This window comes from Lineus longissimus, chromosome 11 (assembly GCF_910592395.1).
Source record: "Lineus longissimus chromosome 11, tnLinLong1.2, whole genome shotgun sequence".
Classification (NCBI taxonomy): domain Eukaryota; kingdom Metazoa; phylum Nemertea; class Pilidiophora; order Heteronemertea; family Lineidae; genus Lineus; species Lineus longissimus.
This window is the reverse complement of record NC_088318.1, coordinates 6887043-6900368: the sequence shown is the minus strand read 5'-3', so window position 1 is coordinate 6900368 and position 13326 is coordinate 6887043. Positions and strand designations below refer to the sequence as shown.

Sequence of the window (13326 nt, the reverse complement as noted above, 5' to 3'; positions counted from 1 at the left end):
GCAATACCCTTTACAAATCAAATCGTCCAGCCACACGTATTCCTGCTTTTTGCCGGAGACCAAGTTAGGATGGCGCGATGGGCTGCCCAGGGAGTCTACTCGATCTGTGCACAAATAACAGTTTCCAAACGAATAAATTGTACAATATTTAGTAGTACATGTATATGTAATTTCTTTTTTGCAACATTATACATGTATTTCCATTTTCCATTAATTTATTCCCCGGCCTATCCTGAAACCTCTTTGGAGACCTAACGGGAGCTGCTCAATTAGCGCTACAACTTAAGTATTTCTGGGTGGAGTAAGTCTCGCACATGCAAGGCGAAGATCTTCCTTGAGTCCCACCGCCGACAGTTGGAGCCAGGGACCTCATGCCCACGGCGGCTCCTACAACAAGTTGTAATCAGCCATGATCAGTCCTCCAAGGTTATGCCTTTTTTATCATCTACATGCCCGGTTTTTTTGCGATAGTTGCGCCACTGTCAAATCGTGAAAAATGACCAGTCCAACAGTCGTTGTAGTGTGTGCGGGGTATTATCCGTGAGTACTATAAAAAAATATCTGAATAAAAAAACATATTTTGGCATAAAGAATACAATACAATGCATGCAAATTTGATTAAGTAAACATTGAAAATTTTGTTGCTCTGCTCTCTTTGAGAGCGGATATAATAAAATCCTTACAGCGGGGTTAAAAGTCACAAATGTTTTGTGATTTGTATTCCTTATGCCAAAATACATCTTTTTATTGAAATTATTTTTTCATATAACTCACGGATGATCCTCGGCGCATACTACAACGACTGTTGGACTTGTCATATTTTTCACGATTAGACAGTGGCACCTCTACTGGGAAAACCGGGCATGTAGATGTTCAAAAGTCATAATCGACTTAATTCATTTTATTTAGTTGTTGTTAGGTTGTTGTTCGCGTGTGCAACTGGTATGACGCAAGTATGGCCGCGGTGCGCTCCGTCTTCGGTCAGAATTTGTTTTTTTGAGATTCCGTCTCCTAGATTGGTTGCCTTTTCCAGTCTAACGAGCTCCGACTTCCCGGTTTGATTTCAGGGTTTTCTCTCATAGACTTGTTACCGTCCTGGACTGAGGAGGCCAGTCTTCCCAAATATTCATTTCACGAATATGACATCACCTAAAAAACGGGCGAGGCTCCTGTCACTATGGGACGAGTTTTTTTCCCGTCTACTGTATTCACATTGTACACTCCTAAGCCGCATTACACATAACGTTGTGCCACGTTGTCTGTTTGCGATTTTTTTTCCTGAGGACCGGCTGGACGTCGTTTATTGAATATGAACATTTTCTCACAGAGATATATATAGCGTGTTTTACAGAACCACCCGTAGCAGGTTCTGAGAGAAAAAATTAACACCTGATAAAACCTGATTACAAAACAATATTGATCGGTAATGATGTCATATATTTGAATGATCATTCAAATATTGGCTGATTATCAATCGTGAATGTGGCAGACCTTCTTCTTCTTCTTCTTCTTCTTCAGCGTTCGCTCTGCACTTGGAGGGGTCATTCTCCTAGGAGTAATCATCCTCCAAGGCGGGATGAGCGTATCCTGCGTGCCACTACGGTTAGGCGCCAATTGGGTTTATTGGCCTAGTGGTCCGACTTTGGCGAGAGAGATAGAGTCCACGCAAGCTACTCATGTTTCTCACTTGGTGGGGTCTTAGCTTGCCCTGGCATAGACACCAGGTACAAGGAACCTCGGTTTTGAGTCTCATTCGAAGGACTGTGAAGAGCCAGAAATTTTAGTTCCTTGAAAGCCACGCCGGTTCATCCAGACATACGATCCTGGGTTCTCCCCGGGCCCTATTGCTTGGTGGCCAGCAGTGTAAACCACTAGGGCATGAGGCTCCTTGAATGTGGCAGACCATTGTGGCAGGGTTTATTCTCCACATAATAGAATAGGCCTTCTCAATAGTTGCACCGACAGGAGAAAAGTATGCAGGGCTGCATGGGAGCAACATTTCAGTCATATCAGCGTGTTGCATCGTGTGTGTTGACTGGAGAGAACGATATAGTGAGCCTTTCCAACCGCCCGGTAAGGGAAGCGACTACATTTAGTATTGAGTGGTATTATTTTGTGTGTGTATGGCGAAATAATAATTCAATGTTGACCTAATCGGTTGCCAGCGAAAGGTCTTTTTTGCTGAAGAGACTAATTTTAGTCAATGGAGGAATTCGCACCTCTTGATTTCTCATTAATCGCATCATGAGGTTAGGTATATTTCAGTCGATAATTCCGTCCATTATCTAACTCTCATATAATCAGAGCAGTAGTCATGTTATATAGACGTTTCATCCTCACCTGTCTGGTCAAAAGAACTCTGTCATCGGCCAGGCTTTGCATGACTTCCTTTCTTCAGATCGGCACGAATAAGCAGATCTTACATAGTACTGTAATTCTATCCAGCTCCTTGAGACAGTATGATAGACCGTGGCTGGAGTAAATTGTATTGGACACATTCCGCCCAAATATACCCTGTGGTCTTAGTCCCCATGTTAAATCAATTCAAAACGAGCGTCACTACGCCCCCGAACACTCGCCCGCTTAGCACGGTGACAACGGCACGCGTCATAATCTTCATCATGTCAAGGAATGAAAGTTGAACATACCAAATATACATCTTTTTACTCTAGGAAGGAGGTAGCGATTTCGTTTTTCTCTTTCAGCATCACATAAAATGTATCTGAATAACTTATAAAGAACTTGAGGTTACTATCGGTTTGATTTCGGGGTTTTCTCCGATAGACTGGTTGCCATCCTTGGCTGAAGAGGCCAGTCTCCCCACATATTCATTTCACGAATATGACATCACCTAAAATACGGACGAGGCTTCTATCATTATGGGACGAGTTTTTTCCCGTCTACTGTATGCACACTGTACACTCCTAAGCCACATTACACATAACGTTGTGCCACGTTGTCTGTTTGCGAATTCCCAGTGAGTGTCTAGCTACGATCCTAATCACTTTGTAACCTTTTCAACTGCTACCTACACACCGGACTTTTAAAACGGCTTTATCTGACCAGACGCTAAAAAGTTACAAAAATCCTTTACAGCCTTACAGCATTCAGCCAGTACCTATAATTTTACATCCGGCAGGTTCTAAAAAATTGTCTCAACAGGATTCAAACAAGAGTTTGATGATATAAACGAGTCACCAGGCTCTTATCTTAGAATCCGAATTGGATTTAAAAAATAATCTTTTCATCCTGAAGAGCGGCTGGACGTCGTTTATTGAATATGAACATTTTCTCGCAGGGTTATATGTATCCTATTTGGCAGAACCACCCGTTCGCAGGTTCTGAGAGAAAAAACGAAAACATGATGAAACATGATTACAAAACATTGTTCATCGGTAGTGATTTCATAGATTTGAATGACTTCATTCAAATATTGGCTGATTATCAATTGTGAATGTGGCAGACCATTGTGGCAGGGTTTATTCTCCACATAATAGGCCTTCTCAAAGGTTGTACCGACAGGAGAAAAGCATGGCCTCCATGGCAGCAACATTTCAGTCATATCAGCGTGTTGCATCGTGAGTGTCGATAGGAAGGAACGATATAGTGAGCCTTCCCAACCGCCCGGTAAGGCAAGCGACTACATTTAGTGTTGAGTGGTATTATTTTGTATGCGTATGCCGAAACAATCGTTGAACGTTGACCTAACCGGTTGCTAGCGAAAGGTATTTTCTGCTGACAAGACTAATTTTAGTCAAGGAAGGAGTTCGCACCTCTTGCTTTCTCAGTCATGGCATCGAGAGGTTAGTTATATTTTAGTCGATAATTCCGTCCATTATCCCACGCTCATATTATCACAGCAGTAGCCATATTATTTATACTTTTCAACGTCACCTGTCTGGTTAGAAGAACTATGTCATCGAACCAGGCATTTTCATGGGATCCAAATTATAAAAAGGCTTTAGTCATATAATTATCATTATATTTTTGTGCGTTTTGTACAATAATGGTCGAAAATAGACATCCAGGAATGCACCTTTTTTTCCACCTATGGCCAAGTCATTTTCAAAAATATATCAACCATTATTTGAATATTCGGTCAAGCACATGTACTGAGTGGTTCCAGAAATTACTGCAACGCCATCGCACAACATATCCTGAGCAAACGGGCGATACAAACTGATTGCTATGTCATGTAGTCCAAAATGTTAAAAAGAGGATTTCGCTGAAAAATTCTTATTGTGTCAGGGATAATGATGAAATACATGTACAGCGGGCGAAGTCGGGTGACATATAGCTATGGGTCGTATATGGCTAATTATCATGGAGCACAACATTATATGACACCTGTTTGCTTCTGATTATGAATTGTTCATATCGTCGCTGTCTTGTATTTCGCTACCGCTATCAACATTACAACTCATTTAGGCTTCATTATGAAAACAACTGTGAATTCGTCCAATCATCTCATTTTGGCGAAGTACTGTCTGTTGGATTCAACCCAGAGAAACTCTCGAATAGATATGGAGAATTGTCGCCATTTATTCATATTGATGGACTAGATGTGCATAAAAGTAACCCGTTTACTATATCCTTACTTATCAGGATAGACCCAAGCTACATTGCATTTAAGAGAACCACCGTACATCGGAAAGTGTGATATCCGGTTGATGTTATCTAATAAAACACTCCATTTGGGATTAGGTATAAGAATAAGGCGAACCTTTTACCATTACGGAGCTGGTGAAGCTCTCCGAGGTAAAACAGGGATGGGTACCTGGCAACTGCTGACGACTAGCTACAATCCGAGGAAGAATCACGTGATTAATTATGTTAATAATAAATCGTATATTGCGCCACTGTCGGGGAAAGGCCAAGATAGACTTCCCCCTGCTGACAGGGTTTGTTTCGGAAATCGCCTTGTCGGTATGATAGCTTGGCTAATGATATTCCCTTACTTGTTAAAACAAAATGACGTCACAATTCTTTACGATAACTGTAAGTATGATCGATTGGATCAAAACTATCGCACTGTTTATGCAAATTTCAAAGCAAAACGCACTGCCATATTTTTATTTCCCCTAAAAAATACTCGTGAAGTCTCATATTTAATAAAACACTTGATAACGAACCGCAAATATTGTAAATACAGTATGCGCCTTCAAAGTTTTGAGTTTTGATCACAAATTTTACGGTCACAATAATGTTTATTTTTGATACAAGTGTTTTAGGTTTTAGGTTTTTGTGTCATCGCAACTGCTCAGGTGGCGCTAAAATGTTGGCGAGAACCGCTGCTCCGTCTCGGTTTAGGCCAATTCTTCGCGGTTATGGCGAGACAACCAAAACCTCCAGTGAGATATCAATTCCTAGTGGTCCTTTGATCATTGTATACTAACGAATTGAAGCCCTATCAGCAGTTAGTCTGAATAAAATACGGACTACCGTTTACTCTTACTTACCCTAATCGTGAAAAATGCCCTGCTCTGGACGCATAAATTACCTTCAAAACAACTTTTGTTTTCGAATTTCAGTGTTTTTCCCCATATACACGTGTTGGGTTTTTTTTGGCTCTTAAACTTACCAATATGTTTAGTACTTCCTTTCGAATGCTAAGTATACACGCGCGCAATGTATACAATATCTATATACGACTATGAAATCTTTACTGAATTAGTGGTTGGCTTGTTTTTGGGCGGCTACTCGATCCTATACAACGTGGTCAGGAGATGACATGACGTCAGAGTCAATTAATGCGGGAGATTACATCGCTAACGCTAGCGTTGAGAGATACCATATCTAAAAGTATTCTGCTTGTTTCGTCTTTAAAGACAAATCTCCAACAGAGATTCCCACAAAGTTTGTAATTAGCGACGATGTTGCTGTCGCCAACACGGTTATTGATGTTAATTTGAAAAGGAATTCACCGATTGAGTGCGCGGTTAGTTTTGTAGATGTTTGTCACGTTAACAACAACGTAGAATGCCTAAGTTTAATATTCTTTGAGAAGACTTCGCGATGTCGACATTACCTTGTTAAAGAAACAAGTAACAAGTGTCATGTCAAAGTCAACATTGTGGTCAGGAAGAAAGTGGTAGTAAACGGACCCTCATATTTTCGTATACCCTTATTCCTCAGGAAACTTAAATCATATGTTGTTATCACCTGCTAGCACCGAGTACACGTAGAAAATCTGTGAAGAACATGTTGATATTGGACGTCACTTTAAAGTAAAATCTCAGGAGAAGACCTAGGATACAGTTCTGGATGAAGGGCTTTTGGTCATGTCAGTTGAGGAAATAGAGGACGCTGAAAATGAAATATGTTCGTCTGCCATCAAGTACAGGGATCAACTCGAAAGAGTTGATGTTGTGCCAATTCCAGTCGAAGCTTGAGTGGCATGGGACAGGTTTTATGAGATCGGCCGAGAGATGAAGTTAGTAGTATATGGGCTACTTGGGGAAAATTATGAACTTTTGACCTAGTGACCTACTGACCTACTGACCTACTTTGTGTATGAGAAGTTTGAAAGTTGACCTGACCTAGTGACCTAGTTTGGATATGGTGTAAAATCTCCAGAGTGGGTCATGGCCTAGTAACCTACTTTGGATATAGTGAAATATCCAAAGTGGGTTATGACCATGGCCCATATTGGAGTAACGTTAAAATATCCAAAATAGGGTATGTAGAGGTCATGGTCACATCATCAAAGTAGAGTTTGAAGATCAGTGTTGCAACTAGTTCAATCGTTCACAATTCTTCCCCAAGTAGCCCATGCTACTGTTTTTTAATTTTTGTTAAAGCATTGTACATGATATAAAATAATAAAAATGGCATTAGTAAAAACAAATAACCATAGCACAGCATGCATATTTTAAACATATTATACAAACCAAAAAGAGGAAAAGTATATTCCAACTTGCTTCTCTTTTCCTATCATGCACAAAAGTGATATTAATAATATTCCGATACTAGTCCATATATGATCAAGAGCTAAATAGTCTTCCAAATGCATTGTGTAGGCATTGTCCACAGGTAAATATTTACATGATAGTCTAAGTAATCCCATGCAAGTCTGTATGAAATGCTAACAAATTTCACTCTGCAATCCTTTATGTTGAAAAAAACAGTACTGTACACCTTTTTGAATGTTTCATATATATATATATATATATATATATATATAGTCTTACTGAATGTGGTCCGTTTTAAATCCTCCCGATGCAACAATGGCATTCTCTTTGTCTTCTTCTCCTTCCTCCTCCTCATCATCAGCAACAACACCATCATCGTCATCGTCAGCCTTTTCAATCGACTTAATTTCAGCGATAAGTTCATCAGTCCAATCGTTAAAAGCTCTATTCAACAGATATCTTGGCGTGCGGTTTATTTCAATGCCCAACCCCAGTGCAGTTTCTGCCAGGCGAAGGGTGAAATAAAGAATACTGGTGCTCTTTTTCAGGTTGTCTAGATGATTCCTTCGAATCTGTTTCTGACATTCAGCAAAGTCTTCCTGCATGCAGCAAACATGATCTGTTTGACTAGGCCAATCATTCAGGCATCCATCACACTCAAGATCCACGAAACCTTGACCGATCTTTGAAAGGTACAGCCCTAGTACCTGAATAGTGAGTCGACCGAGTGGAGTTATTTTCAATGAATCCTCACATGTGTGTTCTTTAAACTTGCTCGACATTTCCCTCCATTGAGGGACGCTCAGGAATACACCACATTTAGTCGGCCTGAAAAGAGTTGCTTGCGATTTTTCGGAATCTTTCTCAGGTTCGTTGTCATTGCTGATGAAAAAACGGCGAATGTCAACATTCATTTTATTGTTAAAGAATCTTGTTTGAACAAATATGTGGTCCTCCAGAGTCCAACGTTCCTCATGACTTTCGACGATCCTTTTATCGATGGTATCCACGAGATTCTTCAGATTCAGGAAACCCGTTTTACTGAGACGGATCCATTTCGTACCATAGGAGAATGTAACACCTCTTTCATCGGATCGGATCCGCAATTCAGTCTCTTGTTCTACACGACTCGAGCATTGTGGCAGCATTTCTTTTTCCCTCTCATTGAACGGAGTACGCGCTGCAGCTTTCCTTGCCTTCTTTGGTGCACTAGGAGCATTTGAGAGATCGAGGACTGTAGACCGTACCCCTCTTCGCCTGGTTACTTTCGGAGTTTCCATGATTGTTTCATTCTTCGCAGGTGACTTGGTCTGGGTGGACGTTACTTTATCCATTTCAGCGTTGTTTTTGTGGTTTTTGTTGGTAGTTTCGTTCTCCATTCTCTTGCACTTGCAGGTTTTGAAGTGAATGTGAGCACTCATGGCGTTTTGTCCTTATATATTGCACGTGACTGATGAAAGAGTGATTGTGATTGTACGTTGTCATTCGGGTAACGAATTGTGATTGGTTGCTGTTAATGAGGTCAGTAGAACAAATATTGACCTCATTCATATATGTCCTTGACCTTAAAACTATTTCACACTAGTTGCAATCGATAACTGATTCCTAAGTTCTGAGGAGATTTTATGATCAGGGTTTTGTCATTGTTGACATGTCTTGTAATACGAATCATAATATTCAGCAATTCCACCTTGTCCTTCTACAAAACTTAGAAGCAATGTTATGGCTTCTGCCGATAAATGAAGAATCCTCCAAACTTCGGGTGGTATGTTTATCTTTTTTTCACCATCATCGATCTGAATCCTTATTTGCTCCTTTTCCTTCCAAATTGCGAGGATGATCTTCGGTGTTAAGTACAAAACCATACTTGCGGACTTCTGTTTAGACCTGGCCTCAGCTTTCTGTTTCTTTTTCCCATCGTTATGTTGTTCTTCCTCCATCATCACTTCGACTGAGCGTTTATCGTTCCAAGTTAACTGAGCTTGTGCCATGACCTAGTGCCTAATATCCAACTATCAACAGACATATTCATTTTATATAATTTTCATAAGCATTTCTTTGCTTTGATTGGTTGTTGATAACAGAATTATGCAAATGTTCTCTTTAGAAACCTTACAACCTTTTTATCATTAATTTCAAGATCATTTCGAAATCCGGATAAGATGTTCTTTAGAGAGTAACCTAGTGATTTTTTCACCAAGAAGTACAGACAGTATTGACCGCAAAGCAATGAGAAAGGATATTGTAAAACTTTGCTGGAGTATGTCCACCAGGAAGTATTTCTCTTTAAAAATTTAACGATGATTTTACTTCTTGGCGGTAAACCATACGAATCAAAGAATGTTGCCTTGCACTTACCATCGAACCATATAGCTAACCAGTGTTCACCTTCTTTTCTCATTGGATGTGTATTAATTATGTATGCTGAAGGATAACTATCAACAAATGTAGGTATCTGATCTAGGGCATACACACCTTTGAAATATTTTCGCAATTTCGGGTGTAATTTTGCTACTTTAATCAATTCTAAAGTATTCATTGGAAATCCTTGATGATATTTCTTGCACGATCAATTTCTATTACGTTATCGAATTCGGCATAGACATAAACGGATGTAGTTTCTGTCAAAGCCTCCTCAAATTTCAGATCTAGTCGAAGGTTTCCCTCTTTTACTAGATGAACATGATCACCATCCTCTTTATCTGGTGACAAGTCAAAAACCCAAAGACTGTACCCTTTTCTGAAACTTTCTCTTGTAATATCGTTGCCAATATAGTCGTGAACCTTTCCAGTATCTGTAAACAATGTCATGTATGATCTGATGTATCTATTATTTGTTCCAAAAGATGGTGTCAATGGTTGTGCAGGATATGTGCGACTATTCGCTTCAACGCTTATGAAATTAAGATTATTGTGTTTAAGATTGAATGGATTTTTATTCTTTGCACCCACCAATGCAGCATTATCTGTCATGAAAACAATTACTCGCCTTGGTACTTGACCTAAATATACGTTATCTCGAGTCACAGTTTGCGTGCCCGCATTAACTGAGAATGTTTTCACCTCAACTCTTCTAATGGGGTACTTAGCATTACTGGTATTAAGAGCTTTTGCATGGGCGGTTAATACAGCAGGGTTAGGCTTGACTTGTTGAACAAGAAGAACAGCTTTCTTTATTTTTGTCACTTCAGTGCCTACATCAGACATGAGGTTGAAATTATTCTTTGTACGATTCAATCTTAATTTCAAATCTACACCATTCAGCAAGTAACGACTCTGATGACATAAATCAAGGTGTAACCTTCCAAACATGTCTAACTGTCTGCTTTTCGCTATAAACTTTGCTCTTGTTTTGAAACCGCCATTAGTGTCTGCTCCGGCTGGGTCGTTTTTCTCAAATTTGCCAGGGTCATCGGCAAACCAAAGTGCCGATTGTAGCTGACTCCTCTTTGCCTCTAGACCGTACGATAATAAGGTTTCTATGTAGGCTCTGTATGGGTAAGTGTTGTTAGAGGACGTGACTAATTGACCATTTAATGACAGGTCAATCTGACTAAATAAGGAATGAAAAAAATAGTTGACTGGTCCAACCTTTTCATTTTCATCCAAGTTAGTGCCATCGCTTTTGGTGACTTTCACCTCCAGATAAAGGTACGTTTTAGCCAAATCGATGTACTCATCACCACGATTAGAGATGAAAAATTCTATTGGCGTATCATCATCTAATGACCCCAAAGGTAGATATTCAACATGCTGCGCTTTTTCAATGCTAGTCAGCGTTGGTGGGAGGGAAAATAGTTCCAGTTCGGATTTTGTGCACTCACAGGATCCAACACTGATCATTTTGACAGTCTTATTCAAATATGTCTGCCGACGATTTTGTTGATCTTCTCCGTCGCTTCGCCTGTCTCAGACTGGATGCAGAAGTCTTTGCTTTCCTCTTTTTATTAGAAGCCTTTGTATTACCCTGAGACATTTCCTGAACCGAGGAAAGTACATTTCGACCTATATTCTTCCCAGCTTCAATTGCTCTCTGTTTTGCAGCCTGTTTTAGGTTTCGACCCTTTAGCAGATCTCCGGCAAACTGTGCACCTGACTGAAGGAGAGATTTTCCTGCCGATTTGGCAGCTGATTTAAGCATTGGTATGGCCATTTTTGCCAGACCTGAGAATAAACCCCCTATGCCATGTCCTCGCTGTACAGGGGCACCCATAAACACAGGGAATCCACCACTACCTTTTTGGGTGTAATGTGCATCATAACAATGAGGGTCACAAATATAAACCTTTCTCATATTTTTCGTTTGCGCCTGAAGTGAAGTAGAACATCAACTCTGCCTTTCTCAAATGGTATGGAGTCGCCTGTGTCACTCCTTATATCTATTTCGATTGTCTCAAATGTAGACTTGCTGACAGAGAAATAATGAATATTTTTATATGACTTGCGAATACTCTCATCCTCTTTACCTTCAGCACATACAGTTCTGAGTAAAGGTGTCAATACATCTCCCACCAGTTGATATTGTAATACATCGCTATACACGTACATATCATGAAAATGTCTGAGTATATCTGCTTGATAGGGAGCGGTTGTGTTCTCGTTAAGGGCAATATTGTCTTGATGAAAGCCTAACATATGAGACAGTGGTGATGGTAATAGTATCAGTCTACCTTCTGGGAGCACAAAACTAACTTTTTTTTGCAACCCTGTCATAGTTGAGAAAAAAATGTGTATCTTGTTGAACGCTAGTGAGTGCACTTTGAATTTTGAGATTCATTTCCATTACCAATTTGTTGATGTCATTATAGTATTTGATTGGAACTGTTAATGTTTTCCATGTCATGGGTATTTTTCCAGTCTTGGGGTCAGGATCGTTACTGGAAGGGATGTAAATACGAAAATTGTTGTTGGAAAGGTTGATATTACTCCACGTGTGTGGATATTGAAACTCGGCTAATCCTACTTCCCAATTTTCAGTTGAATCTAATCGTATAGCAGTGCTCAGCTTTGTAGTGTAGTGTCCAATTGTATTATCAGGGAAATACTTTAACGAACTATTGCAGGGTAATGAAACATAGAAGTGGTCATTCGTAAAAGCTGCCATGTTATTTCAATTGGAAAAGGTATTCCTTTGCAGAGGATGATGATTATTTTCAGTAGGAAACGACGGGTTTGGTAACAGATAGCCTAGACAGCTGCATAGAAGAGATATCCACAGGTTACTCTCACCATTTGCAAATGCAATGTTAAAAAGAGCTGTGATGACAACGATATAAATGATCACAACTTGAGTAAAGAATATTATTTCTGGTTTTGGAACATTATGCCCAAAAATAATCCAGTTTTTGTGCCGTGAAGTCACCGATTGTCGATCTTCACCCTTGTCTACTTCGTCTTCTCTTTCTACTTCAGACAGAGGTGTATTTCTTTCTATATTTCCATCGGAAAGTTCAATTGACATTTTTTTAGGCAAGATATCTTCATCGACGTTCAACGTCCGAGTGACTAACCCAACTGTTGAATTTTGATGGATAACCCTCCCATTTAACAAAGTATTCCTTTCTCTTACCACGTCCTCTTTCTGCAAGTATTCTTTCTATTTTATAGGTTTTATCAGGGCTTATGCGTACTTTCTGTAATTCTGTTTCATAGAAACTCCCTTGAATGGTGTCTCCGTCATCGTCTTCAATCACGTACAAAGGGGGCCTACTTTTTATTTGTTTTTTTACGGTGAATATTTCCATGGTCCAGTTGGGTAGATAAGATTTCTCAAATGTCATCTTGACTTTGCTTATTCTCACTTTTTCACCAATTTGAAATTTGAATTTGATGTTCTTCACAGACAGGTTTTCTTTTGAGTAGAGAGTGTGCCAAACATCTGAAGCATTGTCTTCGTTCACTTCACTTGGTTTCATCTTAATACTCCGATGCCATGTGTTGTTATACGAGTGCACAAGTTTTTGGAGAACAGGCACGTATGAGAGAGTATTTCTCTCTGTGAAATATTTCCACATTTTACTTTTAAGGGTCCTATTAAATCGTTCAACTATTGCCGCTTTAACTTCATTATTCGAGGTAAAGAAGTGAATATTTTCTTTTTTCAGATAGGCTTGAAATTTTTTGTTCACAAACTCACCCCCTTTATCAGTTCTCAGATTCTTAGGCTTTCTCTTAGAGGAAGAAATTATCTTTTTAAATGCAGTCACCTGTTCGTCACCTTTTTTTGATTTTAGACCCACAACCCAGGCATATTTTGACAGGGTATCAATTACAGTGAGAAGATATTTAAAGGGTTTATTATACCTGACAATTTTCGATAAATCAACAAGATCGGCCTCCCATTGCTCGTCAATATCAGAAACCACGATACGTCTTCGTATAAAGTGGTGTCTAACTGGTTTGTGAAGTGTGTATG

At 39.6% G+C, this 13326-nt stretch overlaps 1 protein-coding gene across 1 annotated transcript; it reads right to left on the bottom strand.

The window, feature by feature from the left end:
* Window positions 1-9446: 9446 nt before the first annotated feature.
* On the bottom strand, window positions 9447-10754 carry LOC135496123 (uncharacterized protein F54H12.2-like). The gene has a single exon (XM_064785261.1). The coding sequence runs from the start codon at window positions 10752-10754 to the stop codon at window positions 9447-9449; it is 1308 nt and encodes a 435-aa protein (XP_064641331.1).
* Between the last annotated feature and the right edge of the window lie 2572 nt (window positions 10755-13326).

Coding starts and splice junctions, on each gene's coding strand:
- LOC135496123 (XM_064785261.1), bottom strand. CDS start 10,754: ATGATCAGTGTTGGATCCTGTGAGTGCACAAAATCCGAACTGGAACTA.